Here is a 26330-nt window from a genome sequence, read left to right as displayed (position 1 = left end):
AACTCATATTTTCTTAGACTTTGAGCAAGGGCGCAGCTAGGACATTTTTCAGTGTGGTAGCCACACATAATACAAGCAGGAATAAGTCCAAGTAAAAAGCAATGTTTTGCTGAGCTGAATTTATTAGACAACCAGCCATTTTTTGTTACGGTTGCCACCACATAGTGCTTTGTGCAAAGTTTTAATCAGCTGCAAAATATGCCCACCCCAACATCTAACATTGAAAGTACAAGGTCTTCTTGCCATTCATCAGTGGCCCCTGCTCAGTTTGACCATGACTTCAGTGATCAAATGCTCCAGAGGCGTTTCATCACACTGACAGCCGAGGCGGCTCAAGGGTCTTTTTGCACTGATTTTTGTTTAGTTACTCGACTTTTGCAACACAACATCATCATCATCATCATCACCCCGGTGTACGCCAGACACGCTTTGCAAACACACCCGTGACCTACATATGAAACACACACACACAGAGCAAGTCTTTCAATTAAGATTCCAAACAGCCTCTGTTCCATCTCCTACTGGGGCTAATCCTCTCTAATAGGCAACTTTTTCCCCCGCATTGACATGAGTACAGAGGTTAAAGAAGATTTTGTCCTCCAAAAGGAAAATAAGACAAAAGGTAATGTATTATATGGTGATGGTAATTACAACAGATGTTTTCAAAAAACTGTTGCCTTTATTTGGAATGTTAAGAGTGAGTCTGAAAGCCTAAAAAAATGTCTACAGTCCTGGATCTATTTCTGGTATTTCCCAGGGGAAACATGAAAGGCTTGTATTAAACATTAGAGGTTCCAAATTAGATTTTTCAAAACCACACTTTTTTATTTTTTATAAATCTCCATGGTGCTACTCCCGCATGCAAATACGAACACATACACGTTGGACACACTGCCAACATGTTCAAATAAAACTTAGAGGCCAAAACTGGGCAGCACTGAAACAGCATTTTTGGCCACAAATATTGTTGTGTCAATTGAGTTATGTCTATATTAAGTTTAGAATAGTTTATATTACGTTATATTATTTTTATAAATATAATTACATTATATTACCAGCTATTGTCAAGTGGTACTTTGAAGATGGTCTTGGCTGATGATAAAAACATTTAGATCAGTATCTGCAAAAAATGTTGCCAGAGAGAGTCACTCGCGCAATGGGAGCATCATAAAACTGGAGTTGAGTGAAGTTTTCCTTTATCTAAATGGATCATGCTAGACTAGCCTGTCGTCCTACTTCCATCAATCACGCGCAAGGAGAGAAGCAATAAAAAATTTAAAAAAATGTTTTGATGGATGGATCAGCCTCCTCCTGTCACATCTGCCAGTTATAACGTCATAGCCGAGTTTTTCATGTTGACTTCACATTCAAGGTTACTGTCACAGTATGATTAAAAATCCTCATTTTATTAAGTAGGAGATGTCAAAGAATCTGGTGTGGAATTGACTTGAACTTTTGCAATGATGTTATCTTCAATAACATAAGCATTTAATACACCAAGTAAATCTATTGAGATTTTATTTTAGGTATTAACTTCTAATCATGACATTCCCTCCAGATGGGAATAGAAACACCAACAATTTGTAGCACAATAATAATTTAGGTGCCAGTCCTCGATTGATTACTCATAATTTGGTCGACTGTGTGAAATTGATTTGTCAATGAGTCAGGTCCAAAAGCAATTAAGAAAACTGGAGTTCACGACTTGGAGCACCACTAGTTTGATGTCGAAAGAAAACCAACATAACATCTATGAGAACTGGAGGTATACCTGAAAGCTGATTATGTTTATTTCCTAGTATTTCGTGCGTGGGTCGTTTCGTGTATCCACTAAATGTAAACACGGTGGTATGAGATAATTAAAAAAAATACATTAATTAATTAAAAAAAACAACAACACAGAATTGACTCTAAATTCAAATTAGCCACTTATCTCCATGATGGGGCCATGTGGATCTCATTAGAAGAAGGTTCATGTCGGGGTCATACAGTACACAAATGAAAAGACTTACCAAGGACTAATGTACCATCCATAACCCTCCTGTAATGAGTGTGCTCTGACAACACATTTACACAATCCCAGCCTCTCCATCCTTGCCCAGTTTTAGGAGCCTTTAGGGGTGGTGGAGGGGGGCTCAGGAAGGCAGACGATATTTAGCTGCCGAGGATTAATACAACTCTCACTGCTCATCTAATCCTCGTGTCGAGTGACTGTCAAAACAAGAGCTTTCATATGAACTTGCAAGAAGCTCCACTTCAATCGTACAAGGGCGCACATATGCGCACAGGGGGCACATGAAGACAGTGGCCTACTTATTGAACCGAGACCCCATGCTGACTCCCCCTTTAAGATGCTGACCCTAGACGACTAAGGGCTTTGTAGAACAGAGGATACGATAATGTTGCCAAATGGGAGCAACAGTTCAAATCCACATTTCTAATTCACCCTTTGCGCCAACGACTCTTTTAGCCAATAACATTGACTCCCCATCAGCAAGTAATGCCTCATCTCCATTGACTCTCACCCAATCGGCAGTCTTGAGCGCGGGTATTAAGAAAACATATTTTCTTACTTGTGTGGTCAAAATCGACATTGCTTGCCTCACAAAATGAAATACAAGTTGAAGTCAAAATACGTTCTATGCCAATAACTGACGTACAGAAAAATGGATTGAATAGATGAGCTCAAATTATTTTTCCATGCTTGGGTGGCTGACATCACAATACGCACTGTTTATATAACTATTAACAATGAACCTCTGGCTGAAGTCAATGAATATACCTTGCTTTTCACTATGCAATGTTTACAAATAATGATAATGCAAATGACTATAGCTGGACAGATTTTGCTTGCTGGTATTTTAAAAGGTGGAGCCAGAGAAGTGGGGCACCAACTGCTTTCCAATTTACATGTATTGAATGTTTATCAGTGTTTTGTGAAGAATTTGTTGAGGTCTTTTAAAAAAATATTTGCAGAGCATTGAGATACACCCCCCCCCCCCCCAGATCCCCAAGGGGAAAAAAAAATCCTAGCAGCACCCGTGGTTATATATTCCAATTATTATTTCAAAACGTTATAAAATTTGAGAATAAAATTTGATATATTACAATGCACTTGACATCATACTACACACTAATCATCACAAATTTACCCAACAGAGATATATTAGACCAGCAAATGGTCAGAGAGCAGTCCAGGGTGTGCACCGCCTCTCATTCACGACCTTGATCGGGACATGAGTAAAAGAAAATGGATGGGTGCAATAAGAGACCCTTATGAGCGAATTTACCCAAAAGTTACGTTTATTAATCTCCAAGTGTCTTGTTTGTCAATTTATTCGTAGCGTCCACAACACAATAAAATGTGTGCAATCAAATGTGTGATATCTTTTGTAGGACATGGGGGTTGGAGAAAAGAAAGGAGGCTGATTTCATGACTAAAACAAGCCCCAGGCTTCTCCAGATGTCTCATCTGAATAAATGAGTCCTTTTAATCAATAAGTCATCTGCCCTCTGTGAAGAATAACGAGAGGCTACGGGGGTTTCCGTGATGCCGACGGTGTTAAATACAAGCTCATGCACGCATGCTAATGACAAAAGGTAGTACTTTACTGCCAAGTTAAAAATGAATCAAATGCATATGATGGGAAGTCAAATATTCATGAATCAATATCATGTTGGAAAATCTGAGTTGCAAACAGTTGCATTGTCTAGAATTAAGATTAATTCACAGGTCTTGTTTGAGTCAGAAAACGAACAATTACTCAGCATAAATATTAAAACGAGATAGTCAGAGTAGCGCTAATCAAAAGTGGATCGACTTGGTTCCCAAACAAAACATGGAGAGGGAAGGTGAAGGAGCAACGCAGATAAATCGAAAGGAAGATAAATCACGCAGAAATTCAAAAAACAAAGAGCACGCCAACGGGAGGAAGATAAATGAGACCGACACGTTGAAGACTAACGTGACTTGTTATCACCATGACAAAATGAGATGGGTGAATGTTAGAAATTCTTGGGTTAGTGTGTTTGCTTGTGTTTTGAATAAATAGTTCTCACACATTTTAAACAAATTAAGAATATATGTGGACATTTAAAAACAGCAAACAATAAATACAGCCATTAAGAGACGTGGCCTGTGGATATGGCGCGTCACGTCTGCCCGCTGATGTGAGGTTTAGATAGTTCCAGAAAATAGTCTGTGATGTAACACAATGTTGTTCCGGTTCAAGATCTAAGCAGGTGCAAGAGGAGTAGGGTGGTAGTGGTGGCGGAGGGGGGGGATAGGCGTTCCCCCGGCAAGGACTCGGACAGGGTGGCAAATGGAGAGGGGGGAAAAATGGCATCTGTTCCCTCCCATCCTCATCTTTCTCACTCACACTCTCCCGCTCAAAACGATTGCTCTCTCAACTCATGAATATTTCATTTTTATATTTCTGAAGAGAAGTAAGCAGTTTGTACTTGCGCTCCTCTGCATACTAACGACGCTCCATCTTTTCTAGGGTGGAGGGGGTGGGGTGATGTGGAATGAAGATGTTGGGATGAAGGTTGGGGGAGCCTAATCAGCAAAATCTCAGTCACTCGCTCACTCAGTAAACTCACTTCCGATGGCTTTAAAGCTTCAAGAAAGAAGGTTTGAGATGTCATGACACTTTTTTCTCCCTGCACTTTTGACTGGGTGATTTAGTTTCTCAATTTTCCAATTAGGTCATGGTGGAAGAACCTCCCTATGGTAGATTTAAAATGGTATGGTCCCCTCGTCTAACATTATCTTTGTAACCAGTAGTCTGTCAGCTTTTAAACTTCTAACCACTACAAAGGTTTACACTCTCAGTCATTCTAGTTGTTTAATATTTTTTGCATATCATTATTGTATGCGTGATTTGTGCATGTGCACGTGTGTATCCTGTAGAGGGTGAGTGCGGTATGCTGCCGAGGCCTAAATCTGTCTTGAGCACTTAATTAACGCTAAGGCTCCAGTGGCCCGAACTTATTAAAGATCCACAACACATTAAGTAACATACACACACATTGACATCAATTAGGCCCACAACATCCTACCTTTGAGCTACCAATGATTAAATGCATCTCAATTGGTGACCTTGTGCTGCTGCTGGTGCTTAGTGACCCACTTGTGGAGGGGAATTACTTTTAAGGACCTTTAACTGTGTTGGCAACTGAGTTTTAAAATAATACAAGTGGAGGGAATGCATTTATAAAAAAAAAAAAAAAAAAAAACACACAAAAGAGACAGAGTTCAAAACAAAGCTAAAGTTAATTATAGCTGCAAAGTTTTTGTAAGGAATTAACTACAGTTCGGAGTTATGTTCGTGATCGACTTCCATCCGAATTCGATTTACGTTGCAGGCACAGAAATAAAAATCTGTTAGGGCTGAAGATAGTTGGGTTGCTCACAAAATACTTTAAAAGTTACATGCTCAGATTTTGGCACAATATTTACACATTTGTGCTCTCACTATTTGCAACAGAGTATGTTCCCTATTTACTCAAATAATGGCCTTCACTCCATCATTTGCTGTGTCTCTGAATTAAACTTCCTCAATTAAAACCAGAATAAATCAGAGTGCCAAAGGGGAGGACACGGAAAGTATGATTGGATTAACCATTTAGCTCCATGTGTGTACTTGTGCGTCAGCGCTTCAGGAGACATTTGCCCGAGGAGGAGGCCACACAGATTGGTGTGAAGCGAGGAGCCAGCTCAGATCTGCTTAGCATCGCCACGCATGTCACATCATGTCGGATGGCACCGCAGTTACATGAGGAAGAGGGGGTACGACAACATGGCCGTCACGTTGAACAACAACCCTGTGACAAATGCAGACGCCCCCCTTCTGTCAAGCAGGCCTGAGGAGCCACCTCTGATGTTGCTTGCTTACACATATATTGTAACATGCTATGACGTCGTTGGCACCTGCACATTTTTCTACGCATGTTGTCATCTCAAAACCTCGTTAAGTATGTGCTCGGATGTGACAGTGCATGAAGCAATATTGCATGACAGATTATCAAAGCGCTTCAACATTTGTGACTATTGTTGTAATTTAAACGTTCTGACAGCAGTTTAGCAGTAAAAAAAAAAAAAAAAAAAAAAGTCAAATTGGAAAATGATGACGCAATTGTGGGAAATCGGGAGCCGTCAAAGGCAGATGGAACTTTTGGGCAATGACGCTGTGCAGAGGTGAATGTAGAGTGATGTAAGGCAATATTGGAGGGAAAGAGAAGACGGGCAGGCAGACAGACTTCTGATATGGACATTAAAAGTTAGAGAATGTGTCTGAAATACGACAACTCATGCTGTAATGCGGAGAAAAAATGGAAGGTGGAAACTATGGACAAAAGTTTGGGAAGGCATGGCTATTAAAATAAGGTTTCCTTAAAAGGGAAGTCACTGTCAACAACAACAAAAATGCTCTTTCCAATTATATGTCACATGGAGTGGCCAATTTGTACTGCCACTTGCTGTCGGCTAAAAATGACATCACAGTGCCAAAGGGCTCATCTCATGTGATCAAACCCAGAAAACAGATGAGACTTGGCACAATTTTCTCTGGCATTAAAAATCGGTACAGAAAGACGAAGGAAATCAATGAGGGGAAATGAAATCGGTGACATGAAGACCATGTGCATCAGAGCCACAGTACAGATGAAGGGATATATTTTCTCCACTAAATTTGCAAAAATCCCTGGAGATTTAATTAATCTTCACTCGCCTCCCGCTGCTTTGGGCTGTAGCGCATTCCTAGACACCTTCATCTTGACGAAAATGCTAAATACCCCCGGTGAGGTACACGCCGATGGATTGTCACTACCGTCACGGCTACCCAGAGCCACACTAACACCAATGAGAGAGACGTGATATTATCACTACCAAGGAGAGAAACACCCATGTGGTGTGATTAATCCAAAACCGGAATCTTCTAATTCTGCATCTGCCTTCCACCAGTGGAAGGCAGGCTGAATAATTGAACAGTGAACATAAGATTCATGAAAAGCTCAGAGCGCTTTAAGGGGGCCGGTGGGGGTGGAGGGGGGGACCGAAATGCTCTATGACGCTATTCTCCAGAAGCTGCCAGAGGAAGCAACAGACTCATCCATATTTTCTATTTCATCACATTCGCTTCATGTTGTACACAGCAGAGCACCAGGAGGCGGGGCTTTGAAAGAAGTACTCCATTGTTAATCTCTGAGATTATGCAAAACCTACGAAAATCAATTTGAAAACCTTTTGGTTGAATTATTGTGGAGGTCTGATTTCATAATGGCAGATATGTTTTGTTCATTTGCATCGTAATTGCAGATGATTTATTTTGTTCTGTGAGTATCAAAGGTTGCTTCTTAAGATTTGGTGCTGATTTTAAAAGACTCATTTCAAATGTCACAAGACTTTATTCAGTCACCATCTATATTTATTATCCAAGCGCTAAAAAAAATACAGATCAAAATCTTATGGTTACAAATGGTTAGACCATGTTGTGAAATCCAAAGGTCATCCTAATATTAAAGGTCACAATTTCAAAGGTTAAGATGCTGTCGCTTAAGATGTTTTGTTTCTATTTGTAAGCCTTCAACATATGACAAAATGTATTACATGATGTAATATTGTTAGCGAGACATCAAAGGCTAATATATATTCTGTTTGACGAGCAAGCAATCATGGTGGTCAGCAAGTACAAAAACATGAAATTCAATAGTAAATAACGTGGCTGGTGGAACACAACATAGCGCCAGCTGTCTTTTTTTTTTTTTTTTTTTTTTTTTAAGCATTTGATGCAAAACCACTTCAAATTGTGTTTGTATTTTGTCCACTGTGGCTCTCAATGAAAGACACTCAAAAGCAATTAAAGTGAACAAAGACTGGCATTGAGCTCTTGGACATTTGAGTCATCCATGTCTTTTTTTTGTTTGTTTTTTATTTTCAGGTCCATCAACAGTTTTATTTTATTTTTAAGCATTTTGTAGATGGTGTTGGAAGCCTCTATTATGTATGTTTTCTACCTGTCTATGTCTAGAGAAAACCCATGAATGCCTAAATATAAACACTGTGAGGTTATCATAACATTCTAATAGGTGGACCATCAAATTTCAAGGTTGTTAGATGGTAGTAAATTGGATATTCTTTTTAAAGGTGGAACAGAAATCTGTGACCGCCAGTTAAAAAATCTTGGGGACTTAAAAACGGAACCTTGTGGGACACCTGGAAAAGGGGGACCCATTGGATGATTTGTATCTATTGATGCTAATGAACCTGGTGTACTACGTGCAATAAATCCAATAATTATTCCCCACAAGGGATCATTTGAGCCATGCTTTGTCGTGCACGTGGGACCTGCTTTCTAAAGGTGACCCTGCTAGGGGCATCAAACCCAAACATATGTAGCTCCTTGGTTCATTGGGAGACACAAACATAAGATGGCGGGTCATGGAGAAGCATTCTGTTCATTGTTTATTCTATTTCAAAGTGCAACCCCCACCCCTCCACACGTCATTCTCTTTCTTTCTATTTTGCATTTGAAGAAGTGAAATACACTGGCTATAACTTGATAAATGCAATGTGTTATTTCAGTAGTTCTATTGTGTTCATGAGCTGCCCTCTTGTTAACGCATGAAAGCGACAGTCTGTCTCAAAGCGCAGACAATCGTGACAGAGTCTTTTGTTGGTTGTGACAGGGAATTAAACATCAGTATTTTTCTGCAGTTTGCTGGGCGAAGTAAAATCACTTGATTGATTGGAACGGTCTGAATACAATAAAGGACTTTTCCCTCACTTAAATGAATAGAAACAATAGTTGCTGGAGAATGGGTTGCAAAGGCATGATAAATTTCAAGAATCTTTTCATGGAAAGTTAACTTAAGGAATTTTGGAATGTTTCACAGTGACAATTTGAACATTTGCCATCACATACCAAATATGGAGCAGTGAAAAATCTAATGTAATGGAAAAACACACTATAAAAATGTTGTTGGTATTATCTTAACAAATGTCATTATATAAAACTTACAGGAGACAAACGTCAGAGTCAATGTCAAGGACCAGTGGTCTCACGAATAAATAAATAAAATAAAAAATAATAACTGAAATGTTTTTTTCTCATGACATGCTCCCAGGATTTTGTGCCTTTTAATGGTGACTATAAATAATGTCTGCAAAGTGCACATAGCAGGAGAGCAACCTCTCACATTCTATAAAGTATACTGAACACGTTTCCTGCGGATATCTTAATATTGATGCATGTCTCTAAAAGCAACATGCTGTAGTCATTATAGATGCATATGCCATTAAGACTAAGGAAGCGACGATACGTCAACGCGTAGAGATGTGACCGACTCACATACTCGGGCCAATCAAAGGCGATCTTTGATGTTACTTCATGTGATCATCTGTCATCACTTCATATTAAATACATGCAATACTTTTGATGATGTCACAACTCGTATCTATAGTTCATGTGATGTGATTGTCTCTTTTAAAATAAGACATTTGCCCAACAAAGCTTTTTTCAACTTGTAACTATGCAAATTATAAACTCCAAGTTTTAATTGTATGACTTTTTAGTCTGCATGATCATCCGAAAGACTTTTTCACCATTTCAAGATTTTCCTAGGCCCACATTTAAATATCATTAAGGCCATTTTTAATAATCACTGTCAAATTTCAAAAGGTCAAATTTGTCTCGAACAGGGTTAACAGTATTTCAACCCAATTTTGTAACTCACTTGTCTTCCACCATGCATCTCAAATAAGTTGGGCTCTTAAAGTGACAATGCCTGCAAGGAAATGTGTTCAGACCCATTTCCATTGTAGCCTTCCGATTATTCCGCTTTGAAGAAAGACTTTGGAGTGCAAAGTGATGAGGAGGAGAATCTCTGCTGTAAAGGTTGACTTTATATTTTTTCCCCCTTGATCTGTGGCAGACGTTCTTTGTGTCCGCGCATCCTATGTGGCAGAGTGTGTGTGTGTGTGTGTGTGTGTGGGGGGGGGGGGGGGGGGGGGGGTGTAGAGGGCTTCCGGGGGCCTTTTTTCCACTAAGGATCTCATCCGTTTTAGCACCCTGTCACATCCTCCCTGGAAGTACAGGGTGACTTCAAAGGTGTTGCTGGAAGTGCACTAAACGGGGTTCTATACTTGGCCCTGAACCCTTTCTAGTGCTGCTTTTGCATTTCTGTGGAAATGCACACGTGAATGTTGCCCTCACATCATTAAATGTACAGTTGGAGAGCTCTTTACGTGCTTTACAAAGTGAACAAAACAATCATGGTCTGAATGCTCAAACATGGCCATTGGGTTGCCATGGATATCTCTGGGAGTCGGCAAAGCATTTTTTTTTCTTTTAAAAACTCTACAAATTCTTCAGAATACACAGATAAAGATTTATTGTGTGTTGGGGAGGGGGGTAAATGTGGGCAGAAAAGAAAATGCCCAAAAGTTGATTATCCTGCCAATCACCTGAAGGATCCAAGTATGTGCCACCGTGATCACCCCTTTAGTTCCTCCAGTGGACTCAAAAAGGTTTAATGCAGACCCTCAAACATGGATTGACCAAGAAAAACAATCAGAGCAATTTTGTGGATGGTTTTTACACCTGAACTGAAATAAAGTGTGTTCATTAAATCCCAATTATTTTCCTTTCGCTTTGATTTACACCAGTCAGGAAGCGCATGACACATCACATATTGCCTTCCTTTTCTTTCATCTAAAATGTCCCTCCTCTCTCAGTTTATCAAGAGGAATTTATTTTTCCCACCATTGGCTGACATCCACAAAGTACTCCCACTCTCTGACAGGTCTGCCAACGAAGAAGACATTCCTAATTGGAGCGGATGTCGTTCCAAAAACTCAAAATATTACCCCAGAAAATAACTAGGGCAAAAATCATTATGGTAGCTGGTTTTCTATTATAATAGCCCCAAAATATTCAACCCACTAGAATTTTAAATATAGGATCATACATTTTTATCCTATCATTTTTTTTCCATAATTTTAGAATGGCCTTTATAGGACTTTCCAATATGGACTCATCCATATGCAAAACAGTAGTGAAACTATCAATGGCTGACACAGTTCTTGCACTTGTTTCTGTGATCTCACATGCTATAGCGTGCTACCATAAACCCAAAGTCTGCACGCACAGATGTGTGTGTATGCATGTGCATTGTGGTCTCGTTTGCGTGCAAATTTGCTCATTAGCTCAAGGTTATGCTCTGCATTTTGTGTCACTGGCTCAGAGGTCTGTTTTGAACTGAATTATTAAGACGTGCTTTTCCTCTTTAGTTCCGACTCAGTGGGAACATGTTAATGTGAATTTGTCCCATTTTAGCCTGCTGATCTTTATGTGAGGCACGCTGTTACCGCACGTCACAATAAAGTAGTTCTAAATGCAACCAGAGCTCTGAATAAATTACACAAAATTGTTTGGGCTTGTGGGATAGTAGATTTACTTGTGAAGAGTTTTGTTTGCCTAACGACTTTTCCCGCAGTGTTTCACTGGCCACTCGCAGTGAAGTTATTTAAATATTTACGGTGTTGAGTTCACAATAAAATGAGCCCTGATGGATTTGACATTTAGACAAACAATAAATTGCCCGCGCTGGCATTGACACTGATATTTAGCAAGGACCAATTCATTATTCATAAGGTTTAATAACATTTCATATTTTTAGACAGACTTTTTTTATTTTACCAGGTCTCAGCATGACCTTTCCCTGGCTGAATCAGATCATCCCAACATGGGGGGAATAAATGATGGTTGTTAAAAGAACAACTACTGTAAAATAACACAAATGTGTTTTTAATGATGTCACTGAGACCTAAATTGGGTTAAGTAAATTTTTGTGTCACTCTGGATGCCCCCCCATGGCACAGTACTTTTTTTTTTTCATGCATCCTTTACTCTCTATATATGCCCATTAAATCAAAAATAATGAAGTGATTGTTTTTAAAATTACACTTGAATTGTGGTGACAAATGGCTAACATTAAGTGGCATTCCGATTTTTGAGTTTTAACAATTCGTTAGTTTTTTTTTTTGACAGATGTCAAGCTTTTTTTACATCAAACCTTTAAGACTATGATACTCTGTTCATGACGGCGTAAGAACGAGTGTCAAAGGACACAAAAAAAAAAAAATCATGTGACCTTCTCTATCTATCCAGTGTAAAACCCCTCTCCTCGCTTGTCCTCGACTCACCTGAACGCCTCGTGAGCAGTGTAATGTGATGCGATGTGAAGTTGGCCGAACATGTCGCTTCTAAGCCCAGAACAGGCCCGTAGGCAGCGGAGCGTGAAGGCGGACAGGGAAGGTCTCACTCTCACATTTGGAAAGGAGTCTGACCTTCTATGCACAAACGACTGTACCAGTTAGGCAGCTCGATTAAATTTATGTGACAGCTCTCACTGATGTTGTTTTTTAATCTAATGGTTATTTTTATGTCTCTTGTGACTTTTGAACTAGGAACTAGTGGCTGCTCAATTATGAATGTAAATATAACCCAAGTGGGTCTTCAGTTAAAGTTGATAAATGATCAGTTTATTGTCAATATTTTTGTCTATTTGATTGATGGCATTACGTTGCACAAAACATACACAAGAAGAAAGCATGCGGTATGATGCAATGTCTGACTTTGGAATCAAATTTTCTTTTAAAACACTAAAACCCTGTAAGTCTTGTTACAGCTTATCTTTTGCAGTGTGGAAAAAAAAAGTTAAAAATAAATATTGATTTTGATTACAAACAGGCTATCACTTTACCTAACAGCCGCAGTATGTTCTACTTCTAGCTCTTGTATTTATAGTAGCAAAAAAGTAAATGACAGAAGTCCCCTGAGGTCCGCTGCAGTATTTTTTTCCAAGAATTTCAGTCAGATATTAATCTGATAGGCAGTCGACTTTACTGAACTTCTGAACTTTAATGAACTGGTATGAAACCTAAATATAACCATTGCTATTACATTAACTTCAATTAAGTCTTCCTATCAGTGCCATGATAAAACTGAGCAAATTCGAGAGGATCACATCAAGAGTCCTTTTGCATGAACCCCTTAAAAGATGCCATCAAGTGAGAGAAGATGCTCGTCTCAGCAGGACTCTCCTTTTAAACTCCCATCTGATGCTCACCTGAGAGATGAGCGTGCACGTTTTTTGTTTTTTTTTTGTCTAGGACCTTTGAAACCAGTGAGCAACTGAGCTGGAAATAAGAACAAAGGCGCCCAATGACACAGGGGAAGGAATAACAATGAGTGATGTGCTGTGCCGTTGCGTGATTCCAAGAATAGAAATCGTGCGCATTGTGCGCGTGCACTGCATCGGTCTTGGATTAACATCAGAGCATGAATACCGTATATATCATTTCCCTAATTACCATTCGGTACTCTAATTACAATGCAACGGGGACACTGGCTCTGTGTGATCCTCACTCATGTGTAATAATCTCTGTACGACTTGCTTTGTCATTGTCACACAGACCTGCATCAAGGGTGTCACTTCCTCTCTTTGACTATGCTTCCTTTGCTTCCATGCACCTGTCATTCCAATTTGACCTGGAGTCGCCTCTGCACGACTAGAAAGTTGAATCACTAAACTGATTTGTACTCTGCTATGAAGTACAGAATCACCAGGATCATTTTTTGCCGGTAAACACAACCAATATTGAGGTACTTCTATACGCAACTTTCATTCATTATTGTTGAGTTGCAATCACCGAATTATTCCGAGTTCATCTCTTGCTCTTGCATTGTGCAAACAGTGAAGAATGAGCCATGTCCTGAATCGATTTAGATCACTGGTATCAAACTCAAGGCCCGGGGGCCAGATACGGCCTGCCACATCATTTTATGTGGCCCACGAAGACAAATTGTGCATCAAATTTGTGTGTCATGACTAGAATTGCAAATTGTCTTCACTTTTAATATATATTTTTTTAAATGTATGACAAGTTTTTAACTCGTCTGATTTGAAAACGAGTTATTTGTCAGTTTGTTTTGTAGCTTTTGCTGGATATAATATGAGGTGCTCATCCATTTATTTGGGTTGACAGTCCAAATGAGTTTGACACCCCTGATTTAGATGACGCTTAATCACAGTGCCATCATCAGTCAAACTGTCATGTGTAATATTTAAGGCATTCAGCCAGCAACAGTGTGACTAACGAACAGAACTGCATCCAAATTTAGGCAAGTGGAGAAAGGATTACCTCATGGCCAGAACTCGTCCGCATTAGCGCTCGAGGATTCGGCAGATGTCTGAGTGTCCCCAAACACAAGCGAAACCTGCAGGGAACAAAAAAAAATTATGAGGACATCTGGTGAACGCTTGATATTTTTATTAACAGAGTGGCACTCTGAGATGTAGTTGACCTGACTTGCAAGTTTTGCTGTATTATACCATACATCGATATGGCAAGCTTGTCATGGAGCTCCACCATTATTTTTAAGGATCAGAGCATGTGATGGGATTGCTTCCATTTTCATTTGAGGTGGTCATTTTAAGGTCCTTTAGTCCATTGCATGTTAGCGGAACACGGGAGGGAAGTTTGATGACTCCCTATAAAATGCGAAACTGATAAACTGAGCTTCACAAGGTCATAGCTGTATAGATGCAATAACTCAGATTTCTTTTCAAAATGGGTTTCCCTCCACATGCTGGTGAGGCACCACTATTTTTTCCCCTGTATCATCCAGACTGAATTTAGGAAGAAGGTTCACGGATTGCTGATGAAGATGTGTTTGGTGTACAGTCATCTCAAGAAGATCACATATTGTAAGACCAATTAAAGTATTTCTTTTAACCAATGTTGCCGTTTTGTTTTCACCTCAATTTTCTCTAACCCAACCATAATTGCTTTTATGCTGATCCGAGGCTTTCTCTTGGTTAACCTTGAGAACTCTATTTGAAAGGATCAGTACATGATCACATTTTAAGTGTTTTTCCGGCTGAATCAAAGATCATAACTTTATCCCTCATTATCTCTATCTCCATGCATTCATTTGCTTGGTTGGCCATGAAGTTAATAACTATAAATGTTTTCCTTTTGTACTTGTACTCGATTTAAATGTCTGCATCCAACAAGTATGAACTTCATTTGACTGATTTTCTGGCCTTTTAAACGCATAACAGTAGCGTCATCTAGCGACTTGTAAGAGCATTGTAGGTGCATGTCATACTACTCAGTGGCCGCTACGGGGCGACAAAGAAAGCTTCAACGTCCATTGAGTTTTGATTGACATTATTAAACAGTATGAGGCAATTGCACGCCTTTGCAAATAACATGATCAGGATCATTAGAGACCAGCAAGTGTAGGCAGAGGCCTACTCCATCCGTACATGTGACCTATGTGAATGTGGCACGATAAAGGTTGCTGTTTGAAACACATAACAGATGCAAACAGGCTATGGTGGCACAATAAAGGCTGTTTGAAACACAAAAAAAAAAAAAAACAGTTCATCGGAAATCATTTTTGTTTCAACCAACATGAATGTAGCTGGAATTAACATGACCATGAACCAGCCACAAAGTATAATGCTGTTTTACTCAAGTACTGAAAATCAATCATACCACTTTTCCTGTTGAACACAATAAATGGGAAAAAAAACCACCAGTCAGAACAGTATAATCAATACACAAAAGGCACAAAGTGGTATTTGATAAGGTTGGTAGTGTTTTTTATTTCAAGCCCAACAATACATTCTAGAATTCATGTATTCTATGCTGGTACAAGGATGGAGATCCAAAAGTAGAAACGCCACAATCACTAAAATAGTAAAGTCATGATTACAATTTGTATTAATATCAGTTGTAAGCCATGAATATAAAACATGAAAAACAGCAAATGCAGCATTATGTATTCTAACGTCGTAAGTTAATCAAACTTGCTGTAAAACTCACACGTCTACGGTTATATTCCGCGGCGGAATCTCTCCTTTGACTTCTTCACGTCATTAGTGTTGTATTCTGTGAAGGTATCTGTCAGGGTCAGTCTCTCCACCTCTCCTCGAACCGGCTCGTGGAGATCTCTCGGGTGACCTGAAGCCTCGGCTCTCGTTTAGAACCGCTGACGCCCCTGTAGTGAGCTCACTTGTAGTGTGCTGATGTGGACCTTCGCTGCCATGAGCCGCAGCATCTGTATCATCACCAGAGTCCTTTTCCTGGCTGCTTGGGAAGCCTTCGGCAATACTAAATAAAAGGAAAACTGTATTTTTTTTAATGCCAAATCATCAATATAAGCCACAAAACATTTTAATTTTTTTATTATTGGCTTAGTCTCTGTCCCACACAAATTGCATGGATTTACTATCCGATTGTATTGGGCTGATTGTACCTGAGATGATTGAAGGCCCGCATCCAGTGTGTGCCCAGTACATCCCTCCCGGTAGTCCTCAGCCCTCTGCGGTGACTCCGGGTCCTGAGTCCCACCAAGGCTTGGGCAAGCTCAGTCTCATCCCTGTGGGCCCAAACCAACTGAGCCCTCTGCTCGGCATCCTGATCGCCGGCCGCCCTGAAAAGTCTCTGCAGTTGCCACAGGTTCACATTGCTGAAGATGTTCCCAGAGCCAGCCTTGCGTGCTCTCCTCTCGGCTAGGCGCCACAAGGTGGAAGGGCCGGCCACCACAGATGAGGGCGGGGATGCAGCCCCGCTATCCATCAGAGGAGAAATTCAGGGCTAGGTTGCATATAGGATGTCTTGCTTTGAGAGGATGCAAAAAAAGAAAAGTTTAAAGTCAATATAGACCATTGACACATCAAAGGCTTATTAAAGGATCTCTACAATCAACATTTTCCATTTTTGGTTTCCACGACATAAAGATCAAAGATATGTGATGATAAACATAGACTCAGAACATATTGTAGAGTAGCCTCAGACTATGTCACAAAGTAATGAACTGTTTCCAGCAGTACTTCCTGATACACTGAACTTCGGCCCTTGTTTTTTTGGGGCAACAATCTGAATGCACCAATGATTAGGGAAACAGTCGGAGAAATCGCTGTTTACTTTGGAGGTCTCACTATCCACGTTACTTATTGGTACAAATACTAGTCTAATGGCGAGTTTACTAGAATCAGCTAGACCACTGCTCTTTTGGTCTGCTGCTGTGTTTCTTAAGCCTTACTTAGTTGCTCCACTTTTAAAAAGCATGTTCCAAATTCCAATGCAGCTTATAAGTGGGCCACAAGCAGTGACAAAAGACTGGACTCAATATGGGTCACCTAAGATCAGGTCAATAAATGTTAGGTCGTGTATTGACAGCAAGTTACTGGTTAGTTTGACATTTGACAATTATGCATGATAAATAACTATTTTGTTACGGGGTGTCTTGTGTGCATGCATTATGATCAAAATTATTCTCTCACGTGCTTTTTTATGTCTGTCTTTTGTTTACTCTTGCTAAACTGCGATGCAAAACATAGCTGAGCCTGAAACTAGCAAATACTACTATGATTCTAAAAACGGTTGCTTCTTTTCATGACATTTTGATTCGCAAACAGACGCATTCACTCTATAATTAGCTGATTCTGCATATACAGATAGGAGTTTACAGAATGACACAACGAAAATTGTATGTACTTACCGGAATAAACGTAATGACTCAATTGCAGTCACTTGAATTGCATTTCCATCGATGCAGCAGCTTTGTTCCAAGTTGTTTTTGTCCCGATGAAAGATGCCACCATGGGTGACGTTACGTGCAGCATTTTTGTTGGTTCTTTGTTAATCCATTTGTGCCCTTGAGCCGGTTCAATCGCTGGCACACCAAAAGCCAATGAGAGAAGAGACTCTACCATAGTAGGCGGGGTAAATGTCAAAACTGGCCAATCATGAGGTTGTAAAGACGGGACATTAAAAAATGGCACCGCCTCTGTAATTACGTCAGTCTCGTCCATTGACGTCAATGGCACGAGTGGTCCATTTATTGTGCACGAGACGAGCATCCTGCGCGCATGCACTGACGTTTTAAACTATGTCAGTGTACTGAGGAACTATTTGTTATCTTGTCATTTTGCAAGACTAGGAGAGGCGTTAATTGGTTTCCCTGTATGGCGTCATGAATACGAAATTGATCACGTCACCATGCCCGCGTTTTTGTTGTGAAAGTTTGTTTTCATCTCCCACAACACGTTTTTAAAGTTTTAGAATTGCTCCTCGTTTGAATATACATTTCAACAGTGTTTAAATGGCAACCTCTAGTGGAGCACCAACAGCGTTACAACAAAATCATTGGATTTGGGGATCTGCACAATTCATTACTTGCATTCATCATCATTTAACAACTACCAAAGCCACCCAACATTTTATCCGTCCATCCAAAAGGAATCAAACATTTTTAGCATGATTGATTATTGATGATATATGACACTTTGCAACTCAATTTCAACTGGCATTTTCTCTTCCCCTCTATTATGATTATTTTTCCACACTAGAAAAGAAAGATTTGAAAATTATTAAGTAGGATCTATTTGTGTCCTAAAATTTGGGTTCATGTCAGTCATGAAGGAATTGTGTATTGTATTGTATTGTATTTTGTCACCGCATTAGTGATCACCACAAAAAGTTCAAAAATTAAATTAAAAGCAAGTGAAAAGGTATTTTATCAAATAACCAAAAGGGTTGGCTGTTGACATCAATGCGTCAAAAGAGTTCAAACGTTTGCTATGCAGGAGTAGAGCAAAAATGTGCAATGAATTAAAAACCATGCAACATAAACAGCATTTGTTAAATGAGTCATGCTCCTAAAAGTGTCAAAAGCTGAGCGATTCATACAAACGTCAGCTGAAACAACTGACAAAAAAAAAAGGAAGGAGATGCTCGTGTCATCTGCCACACACAAACCCCCACCGAGGAAGCCATTTCCTGCTCACTTGTCTGTGGTTTTGGTGACAAGCACACAGAAGAATATTTAAAAAAAAAAAAAATAATTAAAAACAAAAAAAGAGGGGCAGGGGGCGAAAAGGAAAAGTTGGTGAACCGGCTCGGCAAAGAAGCACTGAGCGAAGTAACAGTGATGGAGCCTCAACAAATAAGAGAGGGTTACTTGGTCAAAAAGGTAAGAACACTCACTTCCTCTTTTGACCTCTCCAGTCTGGTTCAGACAGAAAAATTGTCCATTTCATTCGTCGTGCTAAACTGAAGGCAAGTGTATTTTAAATTACACCAGAGGGGCTGTCATGTGATCATTCTTCTCGAAGAAGGTGCTTCAGTCCCCAAGGTTATTTATGTACTCTCCGAGCAACGCAATTCTGCAAGCATGATCATGAGACAGCTTGTGTTTTGTTTTAAGTGTCGTGGCATTTAGTTAAAAGACCTTTTATAACCTACTACATTCGAGTGTTTGTGCTGTACAATGTCTTCTCACGGCAGGGATAAAACAACATAAAGGCAGCTTGCATTACCGTGACAAGTTCAAATAAGGGACAGAAAGTTGAGCAAAGAATTTAACTTTGGTGCTTCTAATGGTATGCGGGTTCTTCCCGCATATTAGTAGTCTAGTTATATTTAACTTAAGTACAAGTTAACCACACATTTATTTTTGATAACAGTTTCCAACCAGCTATTACTAAAGGAAATTTAAAGCATGTCCAATGGAAAATCTGCTACATAATTCCTCTAAGGTTTGACCCCTTGCTATGCAATAATTGATCAACACAAATGATTCGTGATTTGACAAAGACAGACAGATGACATTTTGAAAAATGGGAAAGTCGTCATTAAACAAGAAAGCACCAATGCGGCACGTAAAAGACAAAAAGATGAGTTACATTGTGAAAGGTCATCTGAGGGGGAAGTGACACATCTATTTACATCATCATATAGACATTTACGTACGAAAGATCACAGCAAGTACAAATCTTCATTGAATGTCACGTCTTTCCTGACTCAAAGAGCTCACTGTTAAATTACTGGACCGCTGTGTGGGCGGTGCTGTCTGAAGACGGGCTGGATTTCTACAAGAAGAAAACAGATCAGTCTCCCAAAGGGATGATCCCACTGAAGGGAGCCACCATTATCAGTCCTTATCAGGACTGTGGCAACCGAATGGTAAGTCCATATCGTGTCATTTACACTCACATACACACAACTTGGAGCAGAAGTGCACCTCAGCAAGTTCATTTCATTCTTTAGCTGGTGTTCAAGATCACCACGCACAAGAAACAGGAGCATTTCTTCCAAGCGTCACACACAGAGGAGAGGGAATTGTGGGTGAAGGACATCAAGAGGGCGCTTCAGTGCCTCCAAGGGGGCAAGAAGTTCGCCAGGAAGTCCACCAGGCGCTCCATTCGCCTGCCCGACACAGTCAACCTGAAGTAGGCTCACGAAAGTCCAACCATAAAGTTACTAATGTGACAATCTTGAGAAAGAAAATGCCATTGTGTTGTGCTAGTGAGCTGTACAATCAGCTGAGGGACCAGGATGAAGGGGTGAAGGAGTTGAAACTGGAGCGAGAGAATAGAATCTTCAACCACTGCTTCACTGGTAGGGTTACTTTTTGTCACGGTTCCTTTTTTTTTTTTTTTTTTTTATTAGATCAAGTTTCACTTTGATACTTTCATGAAAAGGTTCCACGGTGTTAGAGTGGCTCATATCCAAGCAGAAAGCCAGGAACAGGCCCGAGGCGCTTATGTTAGCTACAGGACTCCTGAACGAGGGCTACCTGCAGCCCGCCGGCGATCTTTCAAAGGAGGGAGTGGTGAGCAGTGAGAAGTCCGTCTTCTTGGATGAGATCGAGGCTTTTTACTACTTTGTAAGTTGATGCCATTCATACTAATATGCTCAGAAAGGTCATTCATATAGACCAGGGGTTTTCAACTGGTTTGTCCAAGGGACCATCATTATAACCAAGAAGCAACTCGGTGACCACTGCGCAGGCAGATTATATTTTACTTTGCACTGAAGGAGGATAGTCCTATATAAGCTATTTATTTGCATCTGTTTGTCTATTTTGGGAATCTCAGTTACATTTGACATAATTTGGATGAGTACATGATTCACAAAATTAAAATTATATAATAAATAAAGTCTAAACAATAAATCAATTTTATTTTTAAAAATGCTACAATTATCTTCTATTTCCAATTTTGCGGACCACCTGCAATATAAATTAGCTGGAAAATAAATCAAGTCTAAATAAGAAATCAATTTTATGTTTAAAAATATTACAGTTATTTTCTATTTCCGCAGACCACCTCCAATACTGCCATGGACCACCGGTTGACAATCCCTGATTTAGACAAGCGAATCAAATAGGTTGATTTGGAAAGTGACATCGTGTAACGTGTCATTGAAGATTTTAAGAGATTTTGGAGCATGTACTGCATTGTGACAGGCAGACAGCGGCTTTTTCTGCGAAGGCTACTCCAGTGACGAAGACACTCTGGTCAAGGAGGAATTCAGAGGGAATATCGTCAAACAAGGCTGTTTGCTAAAACAGGTACTAACTCAAGGCAAACTAGTGTACAAAGCATTCCAGTCCAATTCCGATGCTGAAAATTCTGATTCGAATTGCTCCATTGTTCACAGGGCCACAAGAGAAAAAACTGGAAAGTCCGGAAATTCATTTTGAGGAATGACCCTGCCTACATGCATTATTACGACCCCACCAAGGTAAATAATACATTTCACCTCAAATAATGGCCCTCCTCTTATAGCTGTTGAGGGTATACCTAAATTGGAGCGAAGGTGCATGCCTTGAGATACAAATTTCAATTGTTCCCTGATTACGCTTGTAACTCAAATAGGCAAAGTATTGTGACAAAAACAAAATCTTCCAATTTAGGGTGGTGACCCATTGGGGTCCATCTATCTGCGGGGGTCCGTGGTCACGGCTGTGGATTTTGTCCCTGATGGTGGGTGAGAAGCGCATAGTCTCCCTTTTCTTCCCCTTCAGTCCTATTTCATCTCTTAACCGTTTGCTTCTCGCCATTACAGCCAAAAGATACGACATTGACGGCAACTTGTTTGAAATCATCACCTCTGATGAAACGCACTACTTCCTGCAGGCGGCCACTGCTGAAGAGCGAAAGGAGTGGATCGAAGCAGTGCAAGAAGTGGCTAAAAGTGGAAAGTAGTATTGATCTGCAGGCTCTTTGTAAATGATGGAAAAGCGTGCGTTTTCACATTTTTTCACAATAACGTAGCTTACTTAATGGTTGTATTCTAGTCATTTGAAAATTGTAGTCATAGGAGCCTTGTGCCTTTTGTTGAGCCTCTCATTTTTGCCTCATGAAGTTAAAAATAATCTTATCGTATCTCCACATGGGTGTTTGCAGTTCCTGCTTGGGAAGTGGGAGTGTGTTAACATTTTATTTTAGCGATTAAGAAAAAGACAATGCTCGGGTTGCTCTGTATTAAAAATAACTCATATTTCCAGCAGAAAATAATGTTTTTTTTCAACATTACATAATTTAGTGTGGTCAACTCATGTTCACTTTGTGTTGAATTAAAAGCACAAATATCTTTTTTTCTCCACAATTGAGAATTATGCAGACAAGGGACAACCGTGCTGGCTTTTAGAAATGTGCAAAAAGATAATGCACTTATTTTTGCCCTTAAAGCCTTGTGCGTTTCCTCTTTTCAACACAGGTAGGCGTCACTGATCCACCCAATAATATTGTCAAAGCTGGTAGTGGAATTATACTATTCCATATTGAAATTATGTTATGTGCTCCCAAACTGTATTGAGCCACGGAACTTATTTAAAACAAACAAGTCACAACACGTACTAATTAACAAATACGTATATATTTTAAAAAATAAATAAAAAAATGCACCTAAGATAAATCTGGGCCCGTGTCGTACAAAGACTTACAAAGTACTGCACAACATAATAGCTCACAAATGGCACCATGAGTATTGATTCCTTCCTCAGTTCCGTAGTTCTTCAAGTCTACTGTACAAGCCTTGCAAATCCCCATTAGATCCCCAAGTACAACACAAAGCTGTCAGGCGCCATCAATAAAACACACCACAAAAGCAGGCGATCCAGGGGTTGCCATGGCGATGAGAACAATATTTTTCTTCACCCAGCATGGCGTCCAAATAGACTGAAATATTATTTGATGTTGACAGCTCAAAATGCATACATTTACAATCTGGGTCAATTAAAAGGGGTGTTTGTCTTGCGGACGACATGCTGGTGAATAATTGAGGAGCGGAGTCTAGGGACAGACACAAAAATACATACGTGTTGCTTTTAGTGAGGGTCATTTTTCATCCAGTCATTGCCAAAGGCCATTGAGGGGAACCTTTGTATCGATCCAGCCCTGAGTATTGGATTGAATGAAAGGTAGGTTGGTAATACAAAATGTCAGGCAATAAAGGGTCAAATGTATCATTTAATAGAGAAGGATATAAACGAGCTCTATTATCTTTGGAGATTAACATGAGAAATATGCATTCAATCTCCCATTATGCTCCTTGAAAATAAGAACAACCAAGTAGGAAAATTCATGGACTCATGCTCTTAGAAAATTAAACTTCAGTGACCTTCATTGTTCGGGAGTCTGGAAGGTTGTTGGGTATCAAAGAAAACTAAATTAATCCATTCAAGTCTTTCAATTTCGAGACATGTTAAAATAATTTCCCTACTGTCATTTGAAAAAAGGGCACACTGGGAGCTATAGGGAAGCTCGTCTGGATGTATTCATACAAAAGTCGGCCTGCGGCTTGCCACAGGATGAAAATTGATTTAACTCTACGGATTGTCCTCCACGAGAAGCCGGTCAATGCAAACAGAAGGAAAGATGAATGAAGACTAACATTTTCCCAGAGGGGAAAAAAAAACAAGCAAGAACCTCTAATATGAGATTTAGAAGAAATGAACTTCATCTTACCTCAGTCCCATCCTAACTCCTATCATAAATTTTTGTAAAATGTTCCTTTTCCTACCCACATTGTCTTAACTAATCAAATAAACTGGCAAGTCACCGGCAAAAGGAGTGCATTATCCACAATGCAGTGCCATCTTGAATTACATTAGGATAGAACCTTACAAATGGCAACTTCAATCATCTTGGAACAGATAAGCTTCAAAAGGTTTCTTATTGAGTGGTGTGACAGGATATGAATGGAAAAACAGGCGCAAGCAACAGCAAAATAGTAGGATTTAAAATCTACAGTAGATATAAAAAGTGTACACACCCCTATTTAAATGTCAGGGTTTTGTGAATTTAAAAAAGTTAATTTTTCTACTATTAACTTTTCTTTCTTTTATATTTTCAGGTGCAAAAGTAAAACAAATATACATTTTGAGGTTGCACAAAATCAAAATATACTGGAATTTTTTTTACATGCCTGTTTCCATTAGGTTTCATTTGTTCATCAGATAAAATAAAGAAAAACTGCTTCAATTTCATTTAAGAGGTTGGTTATGTGCACTTAAATATACATGGTGTATCCACAAAGTAAAAATGTCTCATTGGACAAAAAATAATCACCCTCATACATGAGTTAATGCACACAGGGACAGTTTACAAATGCTCAGTTGCTCATCCAACCTGTTAAAAGGCACATTGATTCATATAGTCTAAAAATGGAGAAAAAAATAATCACCCTCATACATGAGTTAATGCACACAGGGACAGTTGACAAATGCTCAGTTGCTCATTCAACCTGTTAAAAGGCACATTGATTAATTTAGTCTAAAATGAGCACAAGGCCAGACTGCAATGGGCATCATTATTCATGAGCGCCCAATGATTTACTGTCAAGCAGGCGATGGGCAATGCGAGAGTGAGGATACAAACACTCATTCAAGAAGAGGGCAACCCTCGAATCATCTAATCACTTGTTGGTTGGACTTTACAAGACCGCATCTGATTATGTGAGCAACAGAAGCACTTGGAATAAATGTAAAGGGGAATGAGAATGCAACTTTGGCATTTTTATCATTTCAAGCTTTTGCTGACAAATGTTTGCACCATTTTAGGGAAAAGAATGATAAGACGGGAAATACTAACAGGAGGAAAGGAATGAACATGATTCCTTGTTAATGTCAAAAGCACTTTCCCTGGGTAAAATCACTCTGCGGTTTATGCACATAAAGTCTACAAGTGGAATGAATAAACGCAAAGTTGAAACAATTTGGAGTCAAGAGCTTTGCTTTAAATGGGATCATTTTTTAGCTTTGACAACACACACAGCCTTCACTGATATATTCATTTGCACAATTTAAAGTTTTATCTGGTGCCTTTCGAGTAGTAATCAAAACACAACATTTTGTAGGGGTACTTTGAAATTCATTAATATGCTGATTAAAGATGCCACAAAGTATTGCAGCTTTTGTCATTTGTCGACAAAGAAACACAAATATGATTTGATGCAATAATTTGGATTTGAGGAAGAAAGGAGCAAACAAGTGGGCAATTTCACAGTCTAGTGAGTTCTGGGATTCTGTTTGTACTCTGTGTGAAATAAGTTAACAAATCAAGTGCAGTGAAGTATACAAAAATATCTGCACCAAAGTTGTGACATTGAACTTACCATTTTGGAGAGTTGTCACTCATAATAGTAGCTTTACATCCAATTGAAGAAGGAAAGTGGCGGAGTTTGAAATCGTTCATAAATACAATCACAAAAATAAAAAACACGCAAACTTGGAACATTAGGTTAGAGAAAGTCTCTAAACCAAATTTGGTTTAGAGACTTGAGGTGATTGGCAACTGGTGCGGAGCAAGTCACATTGCTGCCATATGATTGTTGGACAATCGGTAGGTCCTGGTTGGTTGAGGAGATCAGAGTGGGTGTATCTATCCCAAAAAGGTTTTTAGTTTTTTTGTCACTCACACACACATTCACACCGTCACTCACACACATTCACACCATCATATCACGGTGTTTCGGCACACAGGACAAGCAAGTGCACCCCTATGCCATCGGCCACTCCCCTATCCAAGAAAGTTGAAAAATGACACAATGCTTGTTGTTACTTTGGTTACTATAAATGAGCTACTTATTGTTATTTAGATCCACATAGGCAATAAATTTAATCAGGATATATTTTATTTTCACCCTTTTTAGGCAAGTTATTGAAATGTTGCCCTAACCCTATTTTTGTCTTACAATTTTTATTATATTTTTGTATTAGTGATTATAAGCATCATATTTAATGAAATAACTGTATTATTTCAATTCTTACATTAATTATTGTTGTCCTCTAGGCAAGATACAATAATGTATCATGTATGCTTTTTCCACATTTAATAGGATCTGGTTTCGCAACTCTCCGTAGAGGATGTGTTTAACATGCTGGCATGTTCATTAAATGCACTCAGTCATGTACTGTATGCATGCATTTCCGCTGTGTTATAAGGTGTAAAAATTCTAAAGT

At 39.4% G+C, this 26330-nt stretch overlaps 3 protein-coding genes across 4 annotated transcripts in view; 1 reads left to right on the top strand and 2 right to left on the bottom strand.

The window, feature by feature from the left end:
* The window catches only part of LOC147050114 (golgin subfamily A member 7B-like), a 127350-nt gene extending 101735 nt beyond the window's left edge, over positions 1–25615 (bottom strand). Inside the window, exons 1-2 of the mRNA XM_085921965.1 lie at positions 25484–25615; positions 14207–14282 (exon numbers count right to left, since the gene is read on the bottom strand). Coding sequence (XP_085778091.1) covers positions 14207–14282; positions 25484–25605 — 198 coding nt within the window. The 5' untranslated portion in view covers positions 25606–25615. The remainder of the gene's footprint in view (positions 1–14206; positions 14283–25483) is intronic.
* avpi1 (arginine vasopressin induced 1) lies at positions 15652–25609 on the bottom strand. 2 transcript variants are annotated; one of them, XM_085921967.1, is made up of 3 exons: positions 25484–25609; positions 16332–16696; positions 15652–16186 (listed from the first exon to the last, which is right to left on the bottom strand). In XM_085921967.1, the coding sequence occupies exons 2-3, from the start codon at positions 16652–16654 to the stop codon at positions 15952–15954; spliced, it is 558 nt and encodes a 185-aa protein (XP_085778093.1). In that variant the 5' UTR covers positions 16655–16696; positions 25484–25609; the 3' UTR covers positions 15652–15951. The 2 variants fall into 2 exon arrangements, with proteins under 2 accessions (XP_085778093.1, XP_085778092.1); XM_085921966.1 differs by lacking the exon at positions 25484–25609 and adding an exon at positions 17580–17738.
* Positions 18805–22455, top strand: plek (pleckstrin). The gene is made up of 9 exons (XM_085921963.1): positions 18805–19052; positions 19889–20044; positions 20129–20310; positions 20388–20479; positions 20563–20747; positions 21330–21434; positions 21524–21607; positions 21780–21849; positions 21932–22455. The coding sequence occupies exons 1-9, from the start codon at positions 19011–19013 to the stop codon at positions 22069–22071; spliced, it is 1056 nt and encodes a 351-aa protein (XP_085778089.1). The 5' UTR covers positions 18805–19010; the 3' UTR covers positions 22072–22455.
* Positions 25616–26330: the final 715 nt, after the last annotated feature.

Source organism: Syngnathus leptorhynchus, chromosome 10, assembly GCF_054491065.1.
Source record: "Syngnathus leptorhynchus isolate UIUO chromosome 10, UIUO_Slep, whole genome shotgun sequence".
NCBI lineage: Eukaryota > Metazoa > Chordata > Actinopteri > Syngnathiformes > Syngnathidae > Syngnathus > Syngnathus leptorhynchus.
The sequence above is the reverse complement of the archived record's forward strand: the minus strand, read 5'-3'. Positions and strand labels throughout refer to the sequence as shown.